This window comes from Anarhichas minor, unplaced genomic scaffold (genome assembly GCF_050575085.1).
Source record: "Anarhichas minor isolate MPS153535 unplaced genomic scaffold, ASM5057508v1 ptg000027l, whole genome shotgun sequence".
NCBI lineage: Eukaryota > Metazoa > Chordata > Actinopteri > Perciformes > Anarhichadidae > Anarhichas > Anarhichas minor.
Window position 1 is genome coordinate 15,306,250 of NW_027466473.1, and position 24,879 is coordinate 15,331,128.

At 41.8% G+C, this 24,879-nt stretch overlaps 1 protein-coding gene across 1 annotated transcript in view; it reads left to right on the forward strand.

The window, feature by feature from the left end:
• The window catches only part of LOC142959946 (ryanodine receptor 1-like), a 46,142-nt gene that overhangs the window by 2,266 nt on the left and 18,997 nt on the right, over positions 1-24,879 (forward strand). Inside the window, exons 2-74 of the mRNA XM_076101467.1 lie at positions 1,552-1,671; positions 1,755-1,853; positions 2,460-2,534; positions 2,727-2,805; positions 2,888-3,000; positions 3,138-3,237; positions 3,324-3,420; positions 3,967-4,041; positions 4,133-4,289; positions 4,392-4,556; positions 4,653-4,774; positions 4,877-5,063; positions 5,200-5,335; positions 5,492-5,587; positions 5,899-6,017; positions 6,157-6,290; positions 6,409-6,650; positions 6,918-7,110; positions 7,221-7,437; positions 7,511-7,615; positions 7,720-7,823; positions 7,907-7,990; positions 8,119-8,278; positions 8,406-8,553; positions 8,694-8,893; positions 8,983-9,157; positions 9,260-9,468; positions 9,571-9,929; positions 10,051-10,180; positions 10,440-10,600; positions 10,701-10,863; positions 10,951-11,037; positions 11,150-11,376; positions 11,481-11,919; positions 11,994-12,192; positions 12,274-12,371; positions 12,420-12,524; positions 12,620-12,820; positions 13,159-13,270; positions 13,384-13,527; positions 13,759-14,032; positions 14,139-14,253; positions 14,404-14,536; positions 14,630-14,724; positions 14,807-14,942; positions 15,058-15,244; positions 15,370-15,481; positions 15,567-15,687; positions 15,824-15,993; positions 16,105-16,325; positions 16,405-16,495; positions 16,575-16,715; positions 16,804-16,967; positions 17,066-17,144; positions 17,342-17,431; positions 17,522-17,662; positions 17,760-17,837; positions 17,924-17,999; positions 18,104-18,227; positions 18,729-18,844; positions 18,973-19,040; positions 19,168-19,289; positions 19,451-19,500; positions 19,711-19,771; positions 19,867-19,993; positions 20,102-20,213; positions 20,313-20,394; positions 20,482-20,612; positions 20,705-21,025; positions 21,123-21,363; positions 21,476-21,563; positions 21,659-21,751; positions 22,242-22,256. Of these exons, the coding sequence (XP_075957582.1) occupies positions 1,552-1,671; positions 1,755-1,853; positions 2,460-2,534; positions 2,727-2,805; positions 2,888-3,000; positions 3,138-3,237; positions 3,324-3,420; positions 3,967-4,041; positions 4,133-4,289; positions 4,392-4,556; positions 4,653-4,774; positions 4,877-5,063; positions 5,200-5,335; positions 5,492-5,587; positions 5,899-6,017; positions 6,157-6,290; positions 6,409-6,650; positions 6,918-7,110; positions 7,221-7,437; positions 7,511-7,615; positions 7,720-7,823; positions 7,907-7,990; positions 8,119-8,278; positions 8,406-8,553; positions 8,694-8,893; positions 8,983-9,157; positions 9,260-9,468; positions 9,571-9,929; positions 10,051-10,180; positions 10,440-10,600; positions 10,701-10,863; positions 10,951-11,037; positions 11,150-11,376; positions 11,481-11,919; positions 11,994-12,192; positions 12,274-12,371; positions 12,420-12,524; positions 12,620-12,820; positions 13,159-13,270; positions 13,384-13,527; positions 13,759-14,032; positions 14,139-14,253; positions 14,404-14,536; positions 14,630-14,724; positions 14,807-14,942; positions 15,058-15,244; positions 15,370-15,481; positions 15,567-15,687; positions 15,824-15,993; positions 16,105-16,325; positions 16,405-16,495; positions 16,575-16,715; positions 16,804-16,967; positions 17,066-17,144; positions 17,342-17,431; positions 17,522-17,662; positions 17,760-17,837; positions 17,924-17,999; positions 18,104-18,227; positions 18,729-18,844; positions 18,973-19,040; positions 19,168-19,289; positions 19,451-19,500; positions 19,711-19,771; positions 19,867-19,993; positions 20,102-20,213; positions 20,313-20,394; positions 20,482-20,612; positions 20,705-21,025; positions 21,123-21,363; positions 21,476-21,563; positions 21,659-21,751; positions 22,242-22,256 (10,311 nt within the window). The remainder of the gene's footprint in view (positions 1-1,551; positions 1,672-1,754; positions 1,854-2,459; positions 2,535-2,726; positions 2,806-2,887; positions 3,001-3,137; positions 3,238-3,323; positions 3,421-3,966; positions 4,042-4,132; positions 4,290-4,391; positions 4,557-4,652; positions 4,775-4,876; positions 5,064-5,199; positions 5,336-5,491; positions 5,588-5,898; positions 6,018-6,156; positions 6,291-6,408; positions 6,651-6,917; positions 7,111-7,220; positions 7,438-7,510; positions 7,616-7,719; positions 7,824-7,906; positions 7,991-8,118; positions 8,279-8,405; positions 8,554-8,693; positions 8,894-8,982; positions 9,158-9,259; positions 9,469-9,570; positions 9,930-10,050; positions 10,181-10,439; positions 10,601-10,700; positions 10,864-10,950; positions 11,038-11,149; positions 11,377-11,480; positions 11,920-11,993; positions 12,193-12,273; positions 12,372-12,419; positions 12,525-12,619; positions 12,821-13,158; positions 13,271-13,383; positions 13,528-13,758; positions 14,033-14,138; positions 14,254-14,403; positions 14,537-14,629; positions 14,725-14,806; positions 14,943-15,057; positions 15,245-15,369; positions 15,482-15,566; positions 15,688-15,823; positions 15,994-16,104; positions 16,326-16,404; positions 16,496-16,574; positions 16,716-16,803; positions 16,968-17,065; positions 17,145-17,341; positions 17,432-17,521; positions 17,663-17,759; positions 17,838-17,923; positions 18,000-18,103; positions 18,228-18,728; positions 18,845-18,972; positions 19,041-19,167; positions 19,290-19,450; positions 19,501-19,710; positions 19,772-19,866; positions 19,994-20,101; positions 20,214-20,312; positions 20,395-20,481; positions 20,613-20,704; positions 21,026-21,122; positions 21,364-21,475; positions 21,564-21,658; positions 21,752-22,241; positions 22,257-24,879) is intronic.

Consider the following 24,879-nt stretch of genomic DNA (forward strand, 5'->3'; position numbering starts at 1 on the left):
CAAACTACTAACTTGACTTTCAAGTCTACTGTTTAGGTATTTCATTGTTATTGTTAAGTAAGATATTTGAGATGTCCATGGATTCAGGACGTAAAATAGATGAAGAGGAAACAGACTGCACCAACTCCCCTGTACAACAAGCTCACAAATCTTTACTCTGGCAAAATACAAATTCTTGTTTCCAGTTTCCAGCTTCAGAAACAATAAAGCACAAACTACATTAACTTGCATAATAGTTTAACACAAACCGACATTTGACAACTATGTTGAACTTGTATTTTTACTAAAATGACAATTGTTATTTACTAGCTTGTGCCTTGATTAAGGGTATGAATGAGCCAGAAACATTTGCTAATATAAAACACAAACATCTGCGCATGAAGGATTGAGATAAGGTGAACTTTGAATATTCCTCTCCTCAGCAAGCCGACTAATTGCGATACCAAATCTGTCCAATGTGGGGCTCTCTGGCAGTCAAATCCTAAATATCTGTTGCTTTCTAGAAGGGGGTGTGTGAACAGCAGGTGCAGCGGCCTGAAATAGAGATCAGAGGGGGAGTGGCTGGGGTCTTGGAGCCAGCGAGGTGGGGAGATTAGAGCTGGGCCGGTGACAGGCACAGAGAAATACATTAACAGGACAAAAAGAACTGAAGGTTAAGAAAAGCTGTGTAAAGAAACAGCTGTTTTTGCATCTTATATAATTTATGGATTGCCAAGTTTCTGTTATTTATTTAGGCCTCAATGTCGTCTCTCGTATTAAAGGTTTGGTGGCCAAAACTAAATTATTTATGTGGTGAGATACAGTCAGACGTCGACGCTATCTGTGTTCCTTTGTTAACAGCTTCCTTGGTGCGTAGCCACCTCTAATTTTGTTTTACTTGTAATGTAACCCCGTGCAAATATAGTACAGTTTGCGTCATATGGATTTGACCTATCAGAGCCATGAAGGCAAGTTTAATATGTAAGCGGCATAATGTAATCCGGGATCTACAGGATGCATTTGAAGGGGCATTTTTACACATCAAAGTCTGTGAAGTATGTAAAAAAAAAAAAGCTGTGAAGAGCCTTTTGTGCTCCAAAGGGCAGCCGCACAAAGTCAAAATCTCGCTCCTCATCCCTGCTTGACGCTACATTAGCTGCTACTAACAAACACCCGAATCTCCAACCGAGCTGTCGGCAGTTGAGTTGCATTGTGGGTAATGTAGGGGCCAGATTTACGCAAGGACAAAGAGCGAATGGACGGAAAATAACAATATGCTGAAGAAATTAAATCTGTCCTTGTTTTATATAAGGTTGATGTTTTTTGTGCATTGTCCCAATTCAAAAATAGAAACAACTTTAACAAAAGAAAATGTCTCTGGTTCTGCTGCATCTATTTTTCATACTCTTTTCAGCTAATAATTGTAAGTCTGACAATGTTATAGGAGTGCTTTGCTAAATTGGTGTAGTATTATTTTAAGATTAAAGTTGTATACATTAGAAGATATGCAGTTCTTCTTTTGAAAATTGTAATATTCACAGTCACTTTGGACTTTTGTTTTTGTTTTTGTAGGATGATCAGGTGGTGCTGCAGTGCACCGCATCTATTCTTAAGGAACAGATCAAGCTGTGTCTGTCATGCGAAGGATTTGGGAATCGTCTTTGTTTCCCGGAGACCACCTCCAATGCTCAGGTAGTGAAACTGCCTGATTTTTTTTTTCTTTGAGAATTTTAATTCATACTAATCACAGGGTTTACTGGCTTCCTGTGTTTCAGAATATCCCTCCAGACCTTGCTATCTGCTGCTTCATCTTGGAACAGTCCCTTTCTGTGCGGGCATTACAGGAAATGCTGTCCAACTCTTCTGTGGATGAGGTAAAACACAACAGTACTGTTTGATTAAAATGTGCTGCTTTTCCATGGGATGTGCCCCTGATACAATAAACAAATTCAATGTCTTGTTCATTCAACAACTAAAACCCACTTTGTTTCTTTTCCGACTTGACGCCACTTGTTCCTTCACTCTGCCACCTGCCAACCTTAGGCTGTTGATTTGGACAAATGGGTATGTTTTCTCACTCTATCATTGTGCCACTGAATGTCTGTCCACTGCTTTAGCCTCAGAGTTAACGTCATAACTGCTTTGGGGCTACCTTTTACACCTTCATTAGTGTTATCATACACACAGCCGTCGTGCGACATATCATACAACTTCGTTTTTGCTTTGCTCATTTGCCTCAGCTGTTCTGAGATAACTTAGTTTGTTTCATATCACTTGCACTACAATTGTAAGATTTGGATGTGGTTTTTATTCCTCCTCACTGAGTCTGTAAACTTGCCCTACTGTCATTTCGATATTAACAAATCAAAGTAGTCTCCTTGAAGGGTTTTCAAAGGGCAGCTTTGAATACGCTGACCTCCTGTCATCCCTTGTACATTTGATTGTCTCTAAATCTACCTGCCTCTACATCCTTCTCCCAGTCGTCACAAGGTGGGGGTCACCGCACCCTGCTGTATGGACATGCCATCCTCCTGAAGCACACTCACTGCAGCATGGTGAGCACATTTCTTTTGTGAACAATGTTTATTAGTTTGATGGTGAGCCCATTTACAATCAAGTATATGGCTAATGGTGCTCTGTCCTGTCCTCTATAAGCAGCAGTTGTCCTCACAGTATTATTCTCTAAATTAATTTGAGTGCATGTCATCTCACGCCACTAAGTTGTTCTCCCTCTCTTCGTGCTGCAGTACTTGTGCTGTTTGACTACTTCGCGCTCACTGACAGACAAATTGGCTTTTGATGTGGGTTTGCAGGAAGATTCCACAGGTGGGTATGAACTTTACCGTCCATTATGTCGCACACACGCCGATGTCGATTTCTGCATTCTAAATCTATTTGTCCATCACAGGAGAGGCCTGCTGGTGGACCATCCATCCAGCCTCCAAGCAAAGGTCTGAAGGCGAGAAGGTCAGGGTGGGAGATGACCTCATTCTCGTCAGTGTTTCTTCAGAGCGATACCTGGTAACCATGATTTTATTTACTTGCATTGTACAGTTACAGGTGAGATTGGCAGTCGAACCAGGCTCCTTATATCGAGTAGTCGACTATACGGGGTCTCCTCTAAATCCTACCAATATAACCACCTGCACTTTTTTCAGCATTTGTCCTACGCCAGTGGAGACTTGATGGTAGATGCCTCTTTCATGCAAACACTGTGGACCATGACCCCTGTGATGTCTGGATGTGAGCTGGCTGAAGGTCTGTAATTTTATTGTTACTAAAAAAAAGTCTCTTTTGTCCATAAACCTGTCCACTCTCTCAGCAATATCACTCTTTTCCTCTAGGTTTTCTGACCGGAGGGTACGTGCTCAGGCTGTTCCATGGTCACATGGACGAGTGTTTGGCAATCCCAGGAGCTGAACAAGGGGACGACCAGCGCAGGTGACCAAAATATTTCATTGCTGTACTTGCCACCAAATGTTAATGTCATTCTCAACCATTTTCCAAAGCATAGCATATGTTTTTCAGTATGTGCTCTACATTTTAAAACACGCCTCTTGTGTGGGGACTCTATTGAAAGCTCTTACACCCCTGTGACTTGAGTTTGGCTGACAAACAATGAAAAACAACTCCCCTTATTCTTAGCATGAAATGCAAATAAATATAATTAATATTTTTTCTGTTTGGTTAGATTTGGCAACAATGCTTGTTAATGTCTCTCAGCAGCAAGGGGTTTCCAGAGTGGTCCATGCTTGCAACCTGTATCACCATATAACTATGGAAAAACTGACAAATGTTCATTGTGATGTGCTACCTATCTCAACACGGTTTCAAGATTCTGCAAGTTGATTGTCATAATGTATTGTGTTCATGTATAGCATGAACTGAAACCACTGTAAATTAACAAAAACATTTTTGAATTTTTCCAACCTTAAATTTCCTGACACGTGTAGCACGCCATTGTTTGGCATGTTGTTGTTTTTTCAGAGTTGCTCATTATGAAGGAGGGGCTGTATGCAGTCATGCTCGATCCTTATGGAGACTTGAGCCACTCCGTATCGGGTGAGTAACTTGATTCCTTGCATTAAAAAAACGTGTGTTACCACATTCATTGTTAGTGACTTTAAACTCATTCATTTGTGCCCGTTGGTAGTTGGAGCGGGGGTCACATTAAATGGGGCCAGTCTTTCCGGATACGTCACATAACAACAGGCCGATACCTTTGTCTGGATGAAGAGAAAGGACTGCTGCTGGTGGACCCGGAGAAGGCAAATTCCAAGATGTCAGCCTTCTGCTTCAGGATTTCAAAGGTCATTGTCATTCAAAGACACCTGAGCCAGAAATCAATTAAGTGTTTGAGACTCCATTGTGTTGTGTGTAGATTTTTACACACTTTTTCTTTTTTACCACAGGAAAAAATCGAATTGATCCAAAAGCGAGATGTGGAAGGCATGGGCACGCCTGAGATTAAGTATGGAGAGTCCATGTGCTTCGTACAGCATGTTTCAACTGGCCTCTGGCTCACATATGCTGCTGTTGATGCCAAATCTGCCCGCCTGGGTCCTCTAAAGAGAAAGGTAAAGCAGAATTAAGTCAGCATGTACTGTATGTACAGTATGTTTGGTTGTTGAGTATATACTTGTGTTTTAAGAGCGCCTGTGTTTAATTCTTAGGCCATACTCCATAAAGAAGGTCACATGGATGATGCACTCACAGTGGCTCGATCTCAGACCGAAGAGTCCCAAGCTGGCAGAATGATTTTCAGCACATCAGGCCTCTTTAACCAGTTCATCAAGTACACTACTTCAGTCTATTCAAATCTTTGCCAATAGCCATGTTTTATAAAGGTTATATTATGCTTTTTGTGGTATTCTCATGTCCTTTTTAATGTCTCCAGAGGTTTAGATGCTCTGGGTGGGAAAAACAAATCTCCCAACTCCACATCTCTGCCTATGGACACAGTGGTGCTCTCCCTGCAGGACCTCATTTTTTACTTCCGACCCCCCGAGGAGGAGCTGGAGCACGAGGACAAACAGTTCAAGCTTCGCTCCCTCAAGAACAGACAGAACCTCTTCCAGGAAGAGGTTGGTCTAACTACTGACGAATGACTATTCATGAAAATGTTTTACAGTGGCATTGGATTCAAATTTAGTTTGGTTGATTTATATCCTTTCAATATTTGTATTTGAGTTCTCTATATGTTTTTATTGTTTTTAACAGGGAATGATTACTCATGTCCTGGACTGTGTAGATCGCCTCAATGTCTACAACACAGCAGCTCACTTCTCAGAGTATGCTGGGGAGGAAGCCGCAGAGTCATGGAAGGAGATAGTCAATTTACTGTATGAATTGCTTGGTATGTCCATCTGGTTATTTGTTCTATGCAATCATGTCGATTCTAGATCATTCACTATTCCCCCCCCCCCCCCCCCCCCCCCTCATATCGAGCCACCTTTCTTGTTTGTGAATGTGATGCATTAACAATTGTTTCTGCTTCTCTTCCTTTGTGAAGCCTCTTTGATCAGAGGCAATCGTGCTAACTGTGCCCTGTTCTGTGACAACCTTGACTGGCTGGTCAGTAAATTGGATCGTTTGGAGGCATCTTCAGGTATCTAAGACACATAGAAGCTCATTTAGATGCTGTGACTACAATGAACATTGTATTTTTTGTTGTTTGGTCTTTCCAAAAGCCAAAATGTACGAGACTGATCATGTTAACATTAACTGTGAATGATGATATGATGCAATTTAATAATATTTTTGCAACAAACAACTATGAATAGATTGGTGTGTTGCATTCAATTGCGTTATATTTTTTATTTGTTCCTGTTATTATGTCCAAGGCTATATTGTATTGTGCTTTTCTGTCATGTACTGCCAGAGTTTATTTATGCATATATTGTCACATTTTTATGACAGGAATCCTGGAGGTGTTGTATTGTGTCCTGATTGAGAGTCCAGAGGTGCTGAACATTATTCAGGAAAATCACATCAAATCCATCATCTCTCTGCTGGATAAGCATGGGCGCAATCACAAGGTCAGGAACGTGTAACACGATTTACTTAGCTGTTAGCTGAGCAAACCTAATTGATTGATTGCAGTTCATATATTCTTTAATAGATTAAATATTGAGCTACAAAGCAGCACTGGAACAATCTATATCCCCTTTTTGGCAGGTCTTGGATGTGCTCTGCTCTCTGTGTGTGTGTAATGGAGTGGCGGTGAGGTCAAATCAGAATCTCATCACAGAGAATCTGCTTCCAGGTCGTGACCTCCTACTTCAAACCAACATTATCAATTATGTAACCAGGTGGGTCAATGTGTGTCAAAGCACTTTGGTACATGCTTAAAAAAGCTTTATGCTCTTTCTTCTGTGCTGAAGCCCAATTATCACAACATCTGCACATTGTTTTGTAAATCTCCTTTAGCATGAGACCCAACATTTTCCTTGGAACTTGTGAAGGATCCACTCAGTACAAGAAGTGGTATTTTGAGGTGATGGTGGACCAAGTGGAGCCGTTCCTTACAGCTCAGCCATATCACCTGCGTGTGGGTTGGGCTCTGACGGAGGGCTACAGTCCTTACCCTGGTGGAGGGGAAGGCTGGGGGGCCAACGGGGTCGGGGATGACCTCTACTCCTACGGTTTCGACGGGCTTCACCTCTGGTCAGGTAAAGTAAACATGGTATGACTCAGTATTTGTTGAGCACCGGCACCATCCCTGGCTCGGATGTGAACAACATATTTACAAGCATATGCATGTATTACCGTTATTTAAAACTCTTTCAATTGTATCTTTCTCTTTATTGTGATATTGTGCTGTGGTGCCAGTGTCGCCTACTTTTTCCTACATTATGCATACAAGTTACTCAGATAAACTCCTTATAATTTCATGCACATTGACAAAATACAAATGAATTCTCTCTGTATTTCCACAGGACGTGTTCCGCGTCATGTTGCCACACCCAATGAGCACCTCCTGGCAGCAGAAGATGTGGTCAGCTGTTGTTTGGATCTGAGCGTGCCCAGTATTTCCTTCCGTATCAATGGGCATCCTGTTCAGGGCATGTTTGAGAACTTCAACCTGGACAGCTTGTTCTTCCCTGTTGTCAGCTTCTCTGCAGGCGTTAAGTAGGGCATTTTGCATTATAAAATGAAGAATTATTAATGGATTCTTTAATAAGTACAGTACCATTGTGTCATTTTTATGACTAATGTCAATTTTCCACTCTGAATTCAAGGTTGCGGTTTCTTCTCGGGGGGCGTCACGGAGATTTTAAGTTCCTCCCACCTCCAGGATATGCTCCATGCTATGAAGCAGTACTGCCAAGGGACCGTCTGCGGATCGAGCCCATCAAGGAGTATAAGCATGATTTTGATGCCATTCGCAACCTGTTGGGTCCAACTCAGTCCCTCTCACATACAGCCTTCACTCCTGGCCCTGTGGACACTATACAGGTAAAAATCCTATTCCAGTCTTTTTTTTCATTCTCATTTTTTTCCTCTGCACTGAATTTCAATATTCTTTCAGATTGTACTTCCTCCTCATTTGGAGCGCATTCGAGAGAAGCTTGCAGAAAATAGCCATGAGTTATGGGCTGTTACTCGCATTGAACAAGGGTGGACCTATGGACCAGTGAGTGTTTGCAGAGTTTCCCATAGAAAATGTTGCTGTGTACACAAAACTTTCCCTTGAAAAAATCGTTGTACTTTATTAATTAAAAAAAAATCATTGTTAAGTTTCGTGACGACAACAAGAAGCTGCACCCCTGCCTGGTAGACTTCCAGAGTCTGCCTGAACCAGAGAAGAACTACAATTTAGCAATGTCAGGAGAGACACTCAAGTAAGTCAGTGCCCTCATTCAGCTAACCGCACTGTGCTTTCGTCTCATTGTATTTCTAACGCCTTGTGTAATTCTTTTCAAAGAACTCTGCTGGCACTAGGCTGTCATGTAGGAATGGGAGATGAGAAAGCCGAAGAGAATCTGAAAAAGAACAAGCTCCCAAAAACGTGAGCTGCAAGACATTAATTTATGCTGATAAATCTTGTTAAATTGATCTATTTTATCATGTGTACTGTTAATGGCCTTGTAAAAGATATTTGGGGCTCATTCTGATCACAAAATTGTTGTTTGTTAGTTACATGCAGAGTAGCGGATACAAGCCAGCCCCTCTGGACCTCAACTATGTCAAGCTAACTCCTAATCAGAACACTCTAGTGGAGAGACTGGCAGAAAATGGACACAATGTGTGGGCAAGAGACCGGGTTCGCCAGGGCTGGACATACAGTATTGTGCAGGTACCACCATTGTTTTTATAATGTTGTTAATAAGTCAGTGTTGACAATATGATGGGTACATGCTGCATACATTTCTTTTCATAATTTTGTTCCATTACATTTTTATGTTTAATATTTTCTTGCGTAGGATATATTGAACAAGCGAAATCCCCGTCTGGTTCCTTACAACCTGCTAGATGAAAAGACGAAAAAAACCAACAGGGACACAGTTTGCGCAGCTGTTCGCACTCTCATCGGATATGGTTACAACATAGAACCACCTGACCAGGAGAGCAGTAAGTTTGCACTGCTATCTACAAACAGGATGGCATATTTTATTATTTCATGCATTCCTACAAGAATCGTTAGTAAAGTTACAGGTGTTTTATCAAAACTACAAGCTTTTCTTTTAATCACTGTGCTTGTGTTTATGCAGGCGGGCATGGACCAGCAACTGGTGATAAGATCAGAGTGTTCAGAGCAGAGAAATCTTATGCTGTCACACAGGGGAAGTGGTACTTTGAGTTTGAGGCTGTGACAGTCGGGGAGATGAGAGTGGGCTGGGCCAGGCCCAGTGTTCGTGCAGACACTGAACTTGGTGCAGATGAGTTGGCATATGTCTTCAATGGCTTCAAGGTGTGAGCGAGACGTACTTCTCATGCGTCTAAAGTTGTCCAAAGTCTCTGTAATACTAACCTCTAAAATAAGCAATTTTCTTTTTTTAGGCCCAACGTTGGCACGTGGGAAATGAGCCATTTGGTCGACAGTGGCTATCTGGTGATGTGGTGGGTTGTATGATCGACCTCACGGAGATGAACATCATGTTTACACTCAACGGAGAAATGTTGATCAGCGACTCAGGCTCAGAGATGGCCTTTAAGGATATCGAGATTGGAGAGGGTAAGTACAGTAACAGCTAATAGCAAATTAAGTTCTCAGGTAGAGACAACACAGGTTTGTGTTTCTGATTCTGATGATCATGTATGTATCTAACATCCCTAGGCTTCATACCTGTGTGCAGCCTGGGCCTGTCCCAGATCAGCAGGATCAACTTAGGTCAGAACGTCAGCAGTCTTCGTTATTTTACCATCTGTGGCCTGCAGGAGGGATTTGAACCCTTTGCTATCAACATGAAAAGAGACATTACCATGTGGTTCAGCAAGAGCCTTCCCCAGTTCATCAATGCGCCCACTGATCATCCTCACATGGAGGTACTGTGCATTATTTGTTTTGATGAGATATCTCTTTGTTCCCATTATGAATAAGTTAGTATTTTCTAGATCACCACCGGCCCCCTTTCATTTATGTTCTAGGTGTCCCGTGTTGATGGGACAGTGGAATCTGCCCCTTGTCTCAAACTGACCCACAAGACATTTGGATCACAGAACGCCAACACAGACTTGCTATTCTTCAGACTCAGCATGCCAGTTGAGTTTCATGAGACCTTCAAAGTCCCAGCAGGGACCACCCTTCTTACCCGTGCCCTGACAATCCCTGAGGATGAGGCGTTAGAGGTGGACCCAGACTCTGACTTTGAAATACTCAAGAAGTCAGCTACTCGCAAAGAGCAGGAAGAGGACAAGAAAGAACCCTCTGTGCCGAAAGAGATCCCTGCCATTAAAAATGGAGAAAATGAGAAGGATGCCTCAACTGAGAAAAGCAAGAAGAAAGGGTTTGTATAGATTCATGCACATAGTAGAGTGACTTGACTTGACAAGGGGTGTATGGGCGAAAAGGCAGGCATAATATGTTTACATTTTCATATAGTGAGTAATCGCTGCTGTTATTTACAGATTCCTTTTCAAGGCTAAGAAGGCTGCTTTAATAAATCAACCACCTGTTGTTCCCACCATGCCCCGCTTAATGGAAGATGTGGTGCCAGATGACCGGGATGATGTCGACATCATCCTCAACACCACTACAGTATAACTAAAGCTTTTATTTATAGGGTTTTCCTATTCATAACCATGTAAACTCTGTGCACACTTTGCTCATTTGTACTTATACTGTTAAATGTAGATACAATAATTAACATACAATATAAAAAATGTTGCCTATATTACAGTATTTTTCATATTGAACTTGTCTGTCAGTACTGTGATGACTTTAACTTCTGTGTTGAATCATATCCACCTGAAACTGTACAAATGTTTATTTCCCATTTCCCTTCTTCCTTCACCAGTACTATTATTCTGTGAGAGTGTTTGCGGGGCAGGAGCCCAGTGGCGTGTGGGTGGGCTGGGTCACACCTGACTATCACCAGTACGACCCACATTTTGACATCAGCAAAGTGAGAAATGTGACAGTCACTGTCGGCGATGATAAAGGAAACATACACGACAGGTATGTTACTCTTCTCTAGACAGAAAACTAAAAAAAATATTAATTTTCTTTAAAAATGACATAAATGCATGCATACGGATTGTTTTTCTGTCTTCCTCAGTATAAAACGCAGTAACTGCTACATGGTATGGGGAGGAGAGTTCAGCAGCTCCCAGCAGACCCGAGTCAGTCAAGAGGATTTTGTGATTGGTTGTCTCATTGATTTGGAAACAGGACTCATGACTTTCACTGCTAATGGAAAAGAGATCAACACGTTTTACCAGGTCAGATGAGCTTTTATCTGGTATTCATACAGGTCCTTATGAAGTCTTGGTCATTTAATGCAACCATGTTATGTTCCCCTCTTGCAGGTGGAGCCCAACACAAAACTGTTCCCAGCTGTCTTTGTCCTTCCTTCCAGTCTGCATATGATTCAGTTTGAACTAGGCAAGCTGAAGGTCAGTCACAAAATGTACTCCACTCATGGAGACTACAATTACAAATTCCCAAGTTTCTTATGTAACCGTTCTCCTTATCATCAAATGTGTCTTACTTTACTTGTCTTTCTAGAACATTATGCCGATCTCAGCCGCCATGTTCCGGAGTGAACGCAAGAACCCTGTTCCCCAATGCCCTCCTAGACTGGATGTCCAGATGTTAACCCCAGTCATCTGGAGCCGCATGCCCAACCACTTCCTGGCTCCAGAGACAGGTCGCATTAGTGAGAGACTTGGCTGGGTGGTGCAGTGTCAGGAGCCACTCAGCATGATGGCCCTCCACATCCCAGAAGAGAACAGGTCAGAGTTGCATTGGTCTGCATTTATCAATTGCATTGTTAAGAGTTGCAAAAATGTATCGCTTTATTTTTTTTGTGAAAATTAACCCGTTTAGTATCGTCTAGGTGTATTGACATCCTGGAGCTGTCTGAACGTATGGACTTGCTGAAGTTCCACTATCATACTCTGAAGCTGTATGGCTTAGTGTGTGCTTTGGGCAACAACCGTGTGGCTCACGCTCTGTGCAGCCATGTGGATGAGTCCCAGCTCTTCTACGCCATAGAGAACACCTACCTACCTGGACCAATGAGGAGCGGCTTCTATGACCTGCTCATCAGCATGCACCTGGAGTCTGCCAAGAGGAACCGGCTGGGAACCAACAAGGAATTCATAGTTCCAATGACAGACCAAACACGCAGTATCACTCTGTACTCTGACAAATCTCATGCTTTACCTGGGGTTGGCCTTACTACATGTCTGCGTCCCAAACTCCATTTCTCCTCCATTGGGTTTATTGGAACCAATCAGGACATCTACACACTGAGTCCAGTCATCCCCTTACAGGTGATGTTGAACAGGTTTGGTATTTTAAGGACCTCTTGAGTCAGTAATAATCATACGTCTGTTTGTATTTCCAGGTGCTAAAGACCAAGGCCCTGAACATGCTGACCGAGGCTGTGCAAGATGGAGGTCAAGCCATGAGAGATCCTGTGGGAGGTAGTGTTGAGTTTCATTTTGTTCCAATCCTGAAGCTCATCAGTACCCTCCTCATCATGGGTGTGTTTGACGATGAAGATGTCACACACATACTGAAGATGCTTGAGCCCACAGTCTTCAGTGGCAAGAAAGCAGAGGAGCCTGCTGAGGAGAATGCTATGTTGAAGGAAGAGAAGGAACAAAAAACACCCCCAAAAGAAGAGCAACAAGAAGAAGAAGAGGAATATGAGGATGATGGCTTGGGGGAAGAGGATGAGGAAGAAATGGAGGAAGAGGAAGAATTAGAGACAGAATCGATTGTGCCACATGAAGGAAAAGTGGTTGAGACTGAGCAAGTAAATGGCGAGAAAGGAGCAGAGGAAACAGAGAAAGAGATTAAAGAGGAGGATAAAGAAGAACATCTAGAGCAAGGACTCTTCCAGATGAAGTTACCAGAGTCTGTCAAATTGCAGGTATGACTGGTCGTTTAAGAATATACAAAAAAACTCTTCTTTTCAGTGATACTGTTAGTATAGTATCAATGATTCACTTTACTTTTGTCCTTTAGATGTGCACTCTACTGCAGTATTTCTGTGACTGTGAGCTACGTCACAGAGTGGAGGCCATCACTGCTTTTTCAGACCAGTTCGTCAGCCAGATACAGTCCAACCAGAGGCAGCGCTACAATGAACTTATGCTGGCCTTCACCATGAGTGCCGCTGAGACTGCCCGCAAGACCCGTGAATTTCGCTCCCCACCACAGGAGCAGGTACTCCCAAGATTGTTTTATTGTATTAAGAATTGTTAAATTAAAGAAAATTAAAGAAAATCTCCATCCTGAAAACAAAAAAGCCAGTAGGAATATAACCTGCATTTCTTTTTTTACTGGTTATTGGTGTATTGTTTTTATTTTGGTCAATGACTGGGCAAATACAAGTGCCATAACATCAAATTGAGAACTGTGCAACTGGTTTAAAACAAACATTCATATGGGAGAAACATGTCTTCTATATCCTATCAAAGAAACTCATCAAAGAACATATCACTTCCTAGATTAACCATTTTTGCAACAGATTTTGACTTGTTCCTTTTCTTGCTGTTGTGTAGGTCAACATGCTCATGAACTTCAAGAACTGTGCTGAGGATGAAGAGTGCCCTGTTCCTGATGAGGTCCGCGAAGCTCTGCTGACTTTTCACAACGCTCTGCTGGCTCACTGTGGTCAGTCTTCATCAACAGTATCAAGTCTACCGACATCCGCATTTATAAATGAACACTCCAGTTGGCAGATTTATATGGAAATTACAGTATCTAATTTGAAAACTCTCTCTTAGGTGTTCATATTGAGGAAGAAGAACAAGAGGAAGAAGTGGATAACTCTCTCCGTGGACGACTCGTCCGTTTGTTGGCAAAGGTGAAAAGAATCCGTGAGAAGAAGGTAGAGGTGGAGCCTGAACCACAGGAAGATAAAAAGCCAAGTGAGCCTCTCATCTTTTCCATGTCACACGCAACTGCAATAAGACTGTATCTTTTCTTTGTATTGACACTTGTCTGGAGAAAATAGAAATACATTCAGAAGCTTTCATTCCACTAATTTTGGAGTAGCTAATTGAGTTTGTCTACCCCACAGTACACAGTTTACAGTAACTTTAGTACAGTACATAGTATCTTTTGTATTTTTTCTTAACTCTTTGTACTCTGTCTACCAGGCACATTGCAGGAGCTGATTTCCCACACTATGATCCATTGGGCCCAGGAGTCGTTCATCCAGAACCCTGAGCTGGTGCGTATGATGTTCAGCCTCCTTCACAGACAGTACGATGGGCTAGGTGAGCTCATGCGTGCCCTTCCCAAGGCCTACACCATCAACGCAGTGTCAATTATCGACACCATGGACTTGCTGGAGTGCTTGGGCCAGATCCGCTCCCTGCTTATTGTCCAGATGGGTCCAGAAGAGGAGAGGCTTATGATTCAAAGCATCGGGTTAATATACAATTTGATTTATTCTGAATATCTTGCCTTATTGTGAAATGTTGGATAACTGCATGTGACAAGAACTATACATCAACTTCATTTTTGTCTTTCTTAGGAACATCATGAGTAACAAAGTCTTTTATCAGCACCCCAACTTGATGCGAGCCTTGGGTATGCATGAAACCGTCATGGAGGTCATGGTCAATGTGCTTGGCGGCGGGGACTCAAAGGTATGTTTTTCGTTTCCACTCAACTGCAATGCAAACATGCTCAATATACAAATAGACCTTGCTTTATGTTACCACCAGGCAATACACCGAAGCAAACGATAACACAAATGTTATGCTACTTAACTTTTGTAACATGTTTCCTTCCAATAGGAGATCAGATTCCCTCGAGTGGTGACAAACTGCTGCCGTTTTCTTTGCTATTTCTGTCGCATCAGTCGCCAAAATCAGCGCTCTATGTTTGACCACCTCAGCTACCTTCTCCAAAACAGTGGCATCGGCCTTGGTGATTGTCTTTGTTCAGTTCCAGCTATTCTTGATGATTTATTCTAGATGTTTGAACTGTGATTAAGCTGGACATTATGTGCTGTTTTTTTAGGAATGCGGGGCTCCACTCCCTTGGACGTGGCTGCAGCCTCTTGTATCGACAACAACGAGCTGGCGTTGGCTCTCCAAGAGCAGGATCTAGAAATGGTAAAACACAATCAATGTGCGATGTACGAAACAGGCGTTGTGCAAAATTCTTGTTCACTCGAGTACACCGTTATCTTTCCAGGTGGTGAAGTATTTAGCTGGATGTGGACTTCAGAGCTGTCCAATGCTACTGTCCAAAGGCTATCCTGACATTGGCTGGAATCCTTGTGGCGGAGAGAAATACCTTGACTTTCTTCGTTTTGCTGTGTTTGTCAATGGTCAGATTTTTTATTTGCTATACAATGCAATATGTTAGTTCAAATGCTCATATTGTTTCTATTTTCTCCCTTATTAACACTAGATACCTTGTTTCCCCCCCCCCCCCTTCCATAGGTGAGAGCGTAGAAGAGAATGCCAATGTGGTGGTGCGTCTCCTCATTCGCAGGCCTGAGTGCTTCGGTCCAGCCCTGAGAGGAGAGGGTGGTAACGGTCTACTGGCTGCAATAGAGGAGGCCATCAAAATATCAGAGGATCCTGCAAGGGATGGTCCTAGTGTTAAGAAAGACAGACGCTTTCCCATGTAAGAGCTCTTAGCTTTGGTTTGAAGGCCTTCTGTTGGTATTTAATGAGGTGCCAACGTGTGCATTATCTCCTCCAGTGTTGCTGTACCAAAAATATTTACAGCCACTTTCTTTTTTCTGGTAGGTTTGGAGGAGAGGAGCAGCATGAGGAGAACAAGGTGCACCTGGGAAATGCCATCATGTCCTTCTACTCTGCCCTTATTGACTTGCTGGGACGCTGTGCTCCAGAGATGCACGTAAGCTGTTTAGTAGCTACCACACTATATATAAATAGCTATCTATATATAGCTATAGATAAAAAGCAAGTTTTTGTCTCTACAGTTGATCCAGGCTGGTAAGGGCGAGGCTCTGAGAATCAGAGCCATCCTGAGGTCTCTGGTCCCCATTGAGGATCTTGTGGGAGTCATCAGCCTTTCTGTTCAGATTCCTTCGTTTGGAAAAGGTAAACACTTTGGAAAACATATTGAATTGATGAAGCTAGGTATCTTTAATCAGTGATGATTGTTGAAAGTGTCCTCTGCCATCAGAACACTATTGTTAATGATTTTTCCAAAATGTTTCCGTTATCTCATGCTTAGACAACAGCATCATAGAACCAAAGATGTCAGCTAGTTTTGTGCCGGATCACAAGGCTCCCATGGTTCTGTTCCTGGACAGAGTGTATGGTATTGACAACCAGGATTTCTTGCTACATGTGCTGGAGGTGGGCTTTCTCCCTGACATGAGGGCTGCTGCCTCTCTGGACACGGTAAGCCTCAAACAATTTACAAACATACAGTCGTATGTACGTATACAGTGACGAGCAGGATTATAACCGTACTGTTGAACTCAATTCACTGCCAGAGTTTCTGTCCAACAGGTTGCTTTCTGCACTACAGAGATGGCCCTCGCTTTGAACCGCTACCTGTGTTCTGCTGTGCTGCCACTCATCACTAAGTGTGCTCCACTCTTTGCTGGCAGTGACCACAGAGCCATAATGATTGACTCTATGTTGCACACAATCTACCGTCTGTCTCGTGGACGAGCTTTCACAAAGGCCCAAAGAGACATCATTGAAGAGTGCCTCATGGCTTTGTGCAAGTGAGTTTGGCAAACATTTCTTCCAATTTAATATAGCCAGGTTCATAGTTGAAGTTGTCTTTGTTTATCTTTCTTTCAGACATCTACGTCCATCCATGCTTCAGCACCTGCTAAGACGGCTGGTGTTTGATGTGCCCATTCTCAATGAGTACGCCAAAATGCCCCTGAAGGTATGAGCATCTTTTTAACATTATAAAACTATTAAAAACATGATGGTAATGATTGTTAAAATGTTTTTGCATCCTGCAGCTTTTGACCAATCACTACGAGCGTTGTTGGAAATATTATTGCCTCCCTAATGGTTGGGGCAACTTTGGAATCTCATCAGAAGAGGAGCTGCATCTGACCCGCAAACTGTTTTGGGGGATCTTTGAATCGCTAGCGCACAAGGTGGAGCTCCTTCAATCCTTGATTTTTCATTTTCAGTATATTAGATGGTGTATGGGTATATTGTAATATCTTGTTATTGTGTTTCCAGAAATTTGATGCTGAGATTTTCAAAATTTCAATGCCATGCATCTGCGCCATCGCTGGAGCCATTCCTCCCGACTATGTCGATGCCAGCTACTCCTCAAAAACAGAGAAAAAGGCATCAGTGGATGCAGAGGGAAACTTTGATCCTAAACCAGTAGAGACGACAAAGTGAGAGGATTTTTGTCATTATAGCTTTTTAAAAGGCATACAGTATCTCTCTCTAAAATAATTAAAGCTAAATGGACTGATTCTTCCTCCAACCACAGCACTATCATCCCCGAGAGACTGGATCCCTTTATCAACAAATATGCTGAATATACACATGATAGATGGGCCTTTGAAAAGGTATAACTTTTCGTTTTCACTCTCTGTAATCACTCACAATATATTAATACTATTCATCAGCCAATTCAGGAGCAACATGCTGCGAAAGTTTGATTGGAAGAGCTCTACATTATGTGCTTGAATTAGGAAGGAAGCCATTATATTTGTAGGAATAAATGACAGGTGTAACAGATATTGTTTTTGTATGTATGTTCCAGATCCAGAATAACTGGTCATATGGTGAAATGCTGGATGACAATGCAAAAACTCATCCCATGCTCAGACCATACAAAACCTTCTCAGAGAAGGTAGGTCTACGGTCAAGCTGTGCATTAAATCTTCCCGTACTTTTACTTCATCTGTGCCTGCATTTGATCACACTGACAATTTTCTGACAGGACAAAGAGATCTACCGTTGGCCAATCAAAGAGTCAGTCAAAGCCATGGTTGCATGGGAATGGACTCTAGATAAAGCTAGAGAGGAAGAGGAGTCAGAGAAGAAGAAGGCAGTATCACGAAAAATCTCACAAACTGCACAGGTATAAAGCAGTTGTGTGAATGTTCTAATGCTTAATAATGTCATCACGGCAGTGCTATTTATTGTACAATACATAATGATAACTCTTTCTATTCTAGGCAACCTATGACCCAAGCCAAGGCTACAGTCCACAGCCCATTGAAATCTCACACATGGCTCTTTCAAGAGACCTGCAGGTAAGTGTTTGAACATTCTGTGTTGTAATCTTCACATCTAATCAATATTCATATAGTAGTAATAATAGTAATATATCTTTTCACAGTCTATGGCAGAGCAACTGGCAGAAAATTACCACAACACCTGGGGGCGAAAGAAAAAGTTGGAGCTGCAGTCCAAAGGTAAAATATATATTGGTTTGGAGGAGGGAACCTAGACATTTGGAGAATGACAGATTTGGCTTTTGCCATTTCCAAGAGTTTTGATTGCGCTTCTGTTTGTGTAGGAGGTGGAACACATCCTCTGCTGGTGCCCTATGATACTCTGACAGCAAAAGAAAAGGCACGAGATAGAGAGAAGTCTCATGAACTGCTGAAGTTTCTGCAGCTTAATGGATATGCTGTCACAAGGTAACATTGCAGAAGAGCGTTTCCATTTAATCTGCTGTTATAAAATATGAACATGTTTTCTGTTTTAAATGTTAATTGTGTGGCCTTAGCAGATAGTATCCTCCAATCAACTTCCCATTCATACGACACAAACAGAGATTAGAGCACAGAAGGTTTTATTTATATTGATCAAGTTGAAAAAAATCAAAATAAGGTGTTGAAACACAGAATAACTGGATGCATGTAGCTGTGCCATTCTGCAGCAGTTTCAAGTCATACCAGTGTTGATAAATTCAAAAATGTATTGTTTATAACGTGCTTTATATACTATACCTTAAAACATCTTACAGAATAACAAAGGAAAACAGAAACATAGCAAGAACAGTATTTTAAGTTTTAGGTCATACTTTATGTGTCTCTTTATGATCATACATTATTTGACAATACGGGAACCAGTATTGAACTTGGGGGAAATGTTTTATCTAATTCAAGTACAAAGCATTAAGTTCTGTTTCACTTTAGGGGCCTGAAAGATATGGAGTCTGACATCTCATCCATCGAGAAGAGATTTGCTTATGGTTTCCTGCAGAAGCTGCTGAAATGGATGGAAATTGCCCAAGAGTTCATCGCTCATCTTGGTACAGTGGCGCAAGGATCAAGAACATATATATCGTAACATCTGATAGAATTGTATTGGTGCAACTCAACGTAGTTGTTTGTTTCCAGTGGAATTGTAATAACATCATATTTGCAATGTGTTTCACAGAGGCTGTGGTAAGCAGTGGACGAGTGGAAAAGTCTCCTCATGAGCAGGAAATCAAATTCTTTGCCAAGGTGAGACTATTGTGTAAAGCTAAAGTGATCACAATTTTTAAACCTCAACTTGTCCTCATCTCTGTACTGTGTGTACAGAGTAAGTGTGAAAACTCTCTCTCTCTCTCTCTCTCTCTCTCTCTCTTAGATCTTGATGCCTCTAATCAACCAATATTTCAAAAACCACTGCCTCTACTTCTTGTCGACACCTGCAAAAGTTCTGGGTAGTGGTGGGCATTCTTCCAATAAAGAGAAGGAGATGATTGCAAGGTGATCTGTCTTTTATATAAATATCTCTTTTTTATATGAATATCACCCACATATGTTGTGTAATGTATTCTTTTCACATATTACTTCCCGCTTTTATCAATGTCTCCTTTTTCTTGCATTTTCCTTTCCTTCCCTTCCCTTTCCTTTCCTTGTCGTCATAGTATCTTCTGTAAAATGTCTGCTCTGGTGAGGCAGAGAGTCTCTCTCTTTGGTAAGATGTCAGTTTCTCAACATCAATCATCCTGAATCGTCTCACTCTTTTCTGTGTTTCTCATATGTGGCTGCATTTTATTGGCTGTAATGTATTTTTCTACCACTCATGTGAGAGCGAGTGCAGTTATTTTATATGCATTTCACAGTATGTGGTGATCTGAATTGTATGAAAGACCGCATATCAGCAGAAGTGTATTTGTATGTGCAGGAACGGACGCTTCAGCAATTGTTAACTGTCTTCACATCCTGGCACGGTCATTGGATGCAAGGTTTGGTATTTTTTATTTTTTCAAAAGATGCATTGGCCTAATAAAGTGAATATGTTTTTGTTTTTTATTTGAATCTTCCTTATTTGCTTCATTAGGACAGTAATGAAGTCAGGGCCTGAGATTGTGAAAGCAGGGCTGCGGTCATTCTTTGAGAGTGCTGCGGACGATATAGAGAAGATGGTAGAGAACCTCAAACTGGGCAAAGTATCCAAAGGCAATCAGGTAATAGAAGTACACAATATTTGTATTGGACTGTTGCAAATGATCTGTCAAACATTGGAACCTAAATATCCTGAGCCCATGATCATATGCTGCTTCTGTCCTTTAAAGCAAGTGAAAGGCGTCTCCCAGAACATTAACTACACAACCATCGCCCTGCTCCCAGTGCTTACCTCCCTGTTTGATCACATTGCTCAGCACCAGTTTGGAGATGATGTCATGCGTGAGTGCTTTTACATTCGTACTATTTCTGATTTTACATGGTGTATATGGTGGTATGTATCCTGACACTGCCATATCTGTCCCCCTTGCTTGCATACAGTGGACGATCTACAGATGTCATGCTATCGCATCATGTGTAGCATCTACTCCCTTGGGACTGTCAAGAATCCACATGTTGAGAGGTAACTTCATATCTGTAAACATTAAAATGTGTAAAGTCAATTAGAAGTTGTACTTGGGACCATTTTTGGGAAATTGTCCATTTACAGGCAGAGACCAGCTCTCGGAGAATGTTTGGCTCACCTTGCAGCAGCTATGCCAGTGGCCTACTTAGAGCCCCATCAAAATGAATTCAATGCTTTCTCTGTCTACACCACAAAGACACCCAGAGAAAGAGCCAGTGAGTGCATTACCCTTTCCTCAGATTTGTTGTTCTGTCTGACAAAGTCTTGTTTCTGAATTTAATTTCTTTAACTACCTCTCGTGTGAAAGTCTTGGGCCTTCCCAGTGAGGTCCAGGAATTATGTCCAGACATTCCAGAGCTGGATGCTCTGCTAAAGGAAATTGGGGACTTGGCAGAGTCAGGGGCTCGTTACACTGAGATGCCTCATGTGATTGAAATCACCCTGCCCATGCTGTGCAACTACCTGCCTCGCTGGTGGGAGAGAGGACTTGAGAACTTCCCTGAGATGGAGGGGCAGATCTGCACTGATGTCACATCCGAACACCTTAATCAGCTGCTTGGCAGCATCATGAAAATCGTTGTCAACAACTTGGGTATCGATGAAGCCTCTTGGATGAAGAGGTTGGCTGGTGAGCACCATTTTAAACTCTTGTTAATGTGTCACATTGTACACCTGAGTAAGTTTATTTGTACAAATGAGACGGCACCTTTTGTTTTCTCTCTTAGTGTTTTCACAGCCCATTGTCAGCAGGGCAAAGCCAGAAATGCTCAAGTCCCACTTCATCCCTACAATGGAGAAGCTGAAGAAACGCACTTCAAAGGTGGTGGCTGAAGAGGACCATTTGCGGATGGAGGGTAAATCAGAGGGGGATGAGGAAGATGGCACTATACGTGATGAGTTTGCTGTCCTCTGCAGAGACTTGTATGCCCTCTACCCTCTACTTATTCGCTACGTGGACAACAACAGGTACAGTAAAATTACAAATACCATGGCTAGTATTGAAAGAGTTTCATATATTGTTCATTAGCCAAGCTCGATGAGACTTTGGGGAGCCTCAAAGTCATTTGTTCTGCTACAGGGCAAGATGGCTGACATGCCCAGACCCAGATGCAGAAGAGCTCTTCCGAATCGTTGGAGAGGTCTTCATTTTCTGGTCCAAATCTCATGTGAGTATGTTCATTTGACCGATGAATGGCGCCATTTGTTGCAGCTCACATCCTGAACTGTACTGTATGTTTTTCAATTTCCATCTCTGTTGTAGAACTTCAAACGAGAGGAACAGAACTTTGTTGTGATGAATGAGATCAATAACATGTCATTCCTCACCGCTGACAGCAAAAGCAAAATGAGCAAGGTGAGTTAATTAAAGGCAGAACCAGCAATGCAGTGAGGCTGGTTTATGTCAGATCTCAAATCAGGCATATTGTGTAACAACTGTATGTGTTTCTTTCTTTTTGCCCTCGTTTTTCAAGATTTTGTTACTTTACCAACTATTTTCAGCCAGGTATAAATGGTCATTTATTATATTATTACTACCCTTAGTTTGGCAATAGGAAACTCAAACCATTGTATCACAGACTTAAATCCAACAAAGCAATTTACAACAGAAAGGCACTTGTGCACCATCTTACCAGGTACAAGATTTCAGTGCCTAGGTTTTTGGTAGTTTCTGATTTTGTATATGTTTTTAATGTCCTTGTTTATTGGGCTACGTTAAGCCTTTTATAAGTTTTGGAGGTTTGATATTAATTCGCAATTTTTGAGAACGATAGCAGTTGTGTTAACAATATTCTCTCTTTGGCTGTCCCTTGTCCTCTTCTTTTGGGTTGCGGCTGGGTTTCCAGGGCGGGGACTCAGAGGTTAGACTTTGTTCCTGCACGACCGCTGTGCTGATCGCATGGCACCTCACTTTGGGGGAGCTTTTCATCAACCTCTCCAGCACACTGGCACATCTGATCCACATACACTCAAATACATCCACAAACACTCAAGCACAGTCACTTACTCGTGCTCACAGGCTTGCACATTCCATTCAGAGACAACTATTTTAGTGCCAGGGCAAAATGCTTTCCTCTGTATATGCAGCTGCATCTGCTTAGTCATGAATACTTTGCAGTCTCTGAAGAGTGAAACAAAACTCAGTTGAGAATTTGTCGTTGCTATAAATATATAGTTATGTATATTAATAGAACATGACAATCCTAGCCAGAAGTCTCTTCAAAGGAGCAACAGATGGAGTTTGGATCCACTTACACTGTCATTAGTATTGCTATGCCTCAGTCTATGAGCCTCTGCACTTGTGTACCGACACTCAATGTCTTACACAAAACTACTAATTTATGTCTACAAAGGCTCTAGTGCAACATTATATATAAGATGTACTATAATCAATATACACTAGGAAGAAACACACATTCTCACAAAGGATCACCGGACAAAAGGGCACACCCCATCTGCGGGCCATCCCCGGTCCTGCCAGTGTGTGTGTGTGGGGGAGTCTGGAGGCGCTTGATGAAAGTACTCAGTTGTAGAGTTGGGCTCATGGCACTGGGCTTTACACCAAGCCCAAGGTGGCAGTGAGAGAACAGTGCCATCATCCTGTCACTGAGTTTGCTCTTTTTTGATCATAGTTGAGGTGGAGTCTTCTAGTATGTCTTTTGTTTCCTTTCATTGAAGGATGGTTGACCTGTAGCTTCTGTAATGCAGCTTTTTGCCACTAGGGGATGATGTTAGTCTTCTCTGTGCTCTTTCTTCTCTCCTCCCTTGAAATGCCATGGCACATCATGGTTTACTTTCCTTTACACCTCCTAGAATCCACACTAACACATGACTTGATGCTTAACGTCACTGAAGCAGATTTCTTCAACCATTTGTTGGGTTCCCTCTTTAGAATGTGCTCAAAATGACCATGGACCTAACCATACATTAATTCACTCTTATGATCTATATTATTCCCCAAAAGGCTTTGCACCCTGTTTCCTCTAAACTAGTATTCCATAACACACTTGCATCTGTCCCTGAATTGAAGCGAAAGCAGTGGCTGATGAACTGAGTGGAACTGTTATTTAACTTGGATAGGGGGGGGGCGTACGGCCTCTGGGATTGATACACTTAATTGTATATGTCTGGCAATGACATCCCAACAAACACCTATACTGAAAAGACTGCTGATAGAAAGCCTGTAAACGACCTGTTCTGTTCACTTTCCATTTCAGACTTAATGTATATTAATTCATGAACAGACCTACCTGTGCGATCGAGCCATTATTTTCACAATGTAAGCTAAGGGTTTATACACTTGAGCCACTGTAAAAAACACAATAATGACCAACTTGTGATTTTTGTAAAAGTTCAGTGGACCATATTAGGTACTTCTAGTACTTTCTAGCAGCACAGTGTGCAATATCTGAGTGGTAATGAGTAATATCAATATCATTCATCAATACAGTTGCCATTCCCCAAGTTAGATTTACTCATTACCCTTAAATCTGTCCAGTAACATTGCGCTCTACACTTTTCTGTGTGGTGGCTGTTACTGTGTGATATCTGTTGTCTAAACAGCTATGGCTCAAATAAAAATACCCTGTGACCTATTCATAGAGCATGCATTTAATAGACTAAACATTCATATTACAAAATGCATTTATATATTGTATGCTCTCACATACATTTGCACATCTCGGAGGACTCCAGAAAGAGCAGATAACAGGACTGAACTCTCACAGAAACAGAACAGCAGTAGGTGTGTGATTTTAACATCCTGCTACTAACAGGTCTAACTAATTTCAAGAGTTTCGTTCTGTAACTTCATCTAATATTTTAATCTTTCACCAAGGGCTGCTGTTGTTACTACATTTAATTCACAACTAGCTATTTATCCTGTTCATGGAATGCTGGATGGATTGTCACTTGAATGAAATCTGTTTTCTGTTGCATGTTTTGTAAATGCAATTTCACTGATTTAATTTCTTATAAGACCCATTCCTTTCAGCTTCCCTTTCCCAAGCCAGCTATATCCCCACATTTTCACTACACCCTCTACTTACCAGTCTGAGCTCAGAGAAACTAGGATTTTTATATTTGGGGAATAACAGAAAATAGACATTGAAATGTAGTCACTTACTTTTTCTTTAGACATTGTTGACAGTAACATGTTTAAAATAGGAATCCCCAGTGAAGCTGGGCATTTCTACATGGAGGGATCTACTGTTTGCATATGTGCATAAGGAACGGCTTGCAGTACTGTATAGTGCTCAATCATTACTAAAAAGTAGGATGATGTTCAATGTTTTTGTATAAAAATGATCACCAAGGTTTGTCATAAATCTTTATTCATTTTATGTTTACGGTGTGTGATGTTCAGAAGCAAATACATAGAATCAATTGCATTTTTGCTCTTGTCGTGTTGCAATCATTCCTAGAATTATAGGAGAACAATGGGTAATCACTAACGAGGGCTTATTTCTATGAAAGCGACTGCCA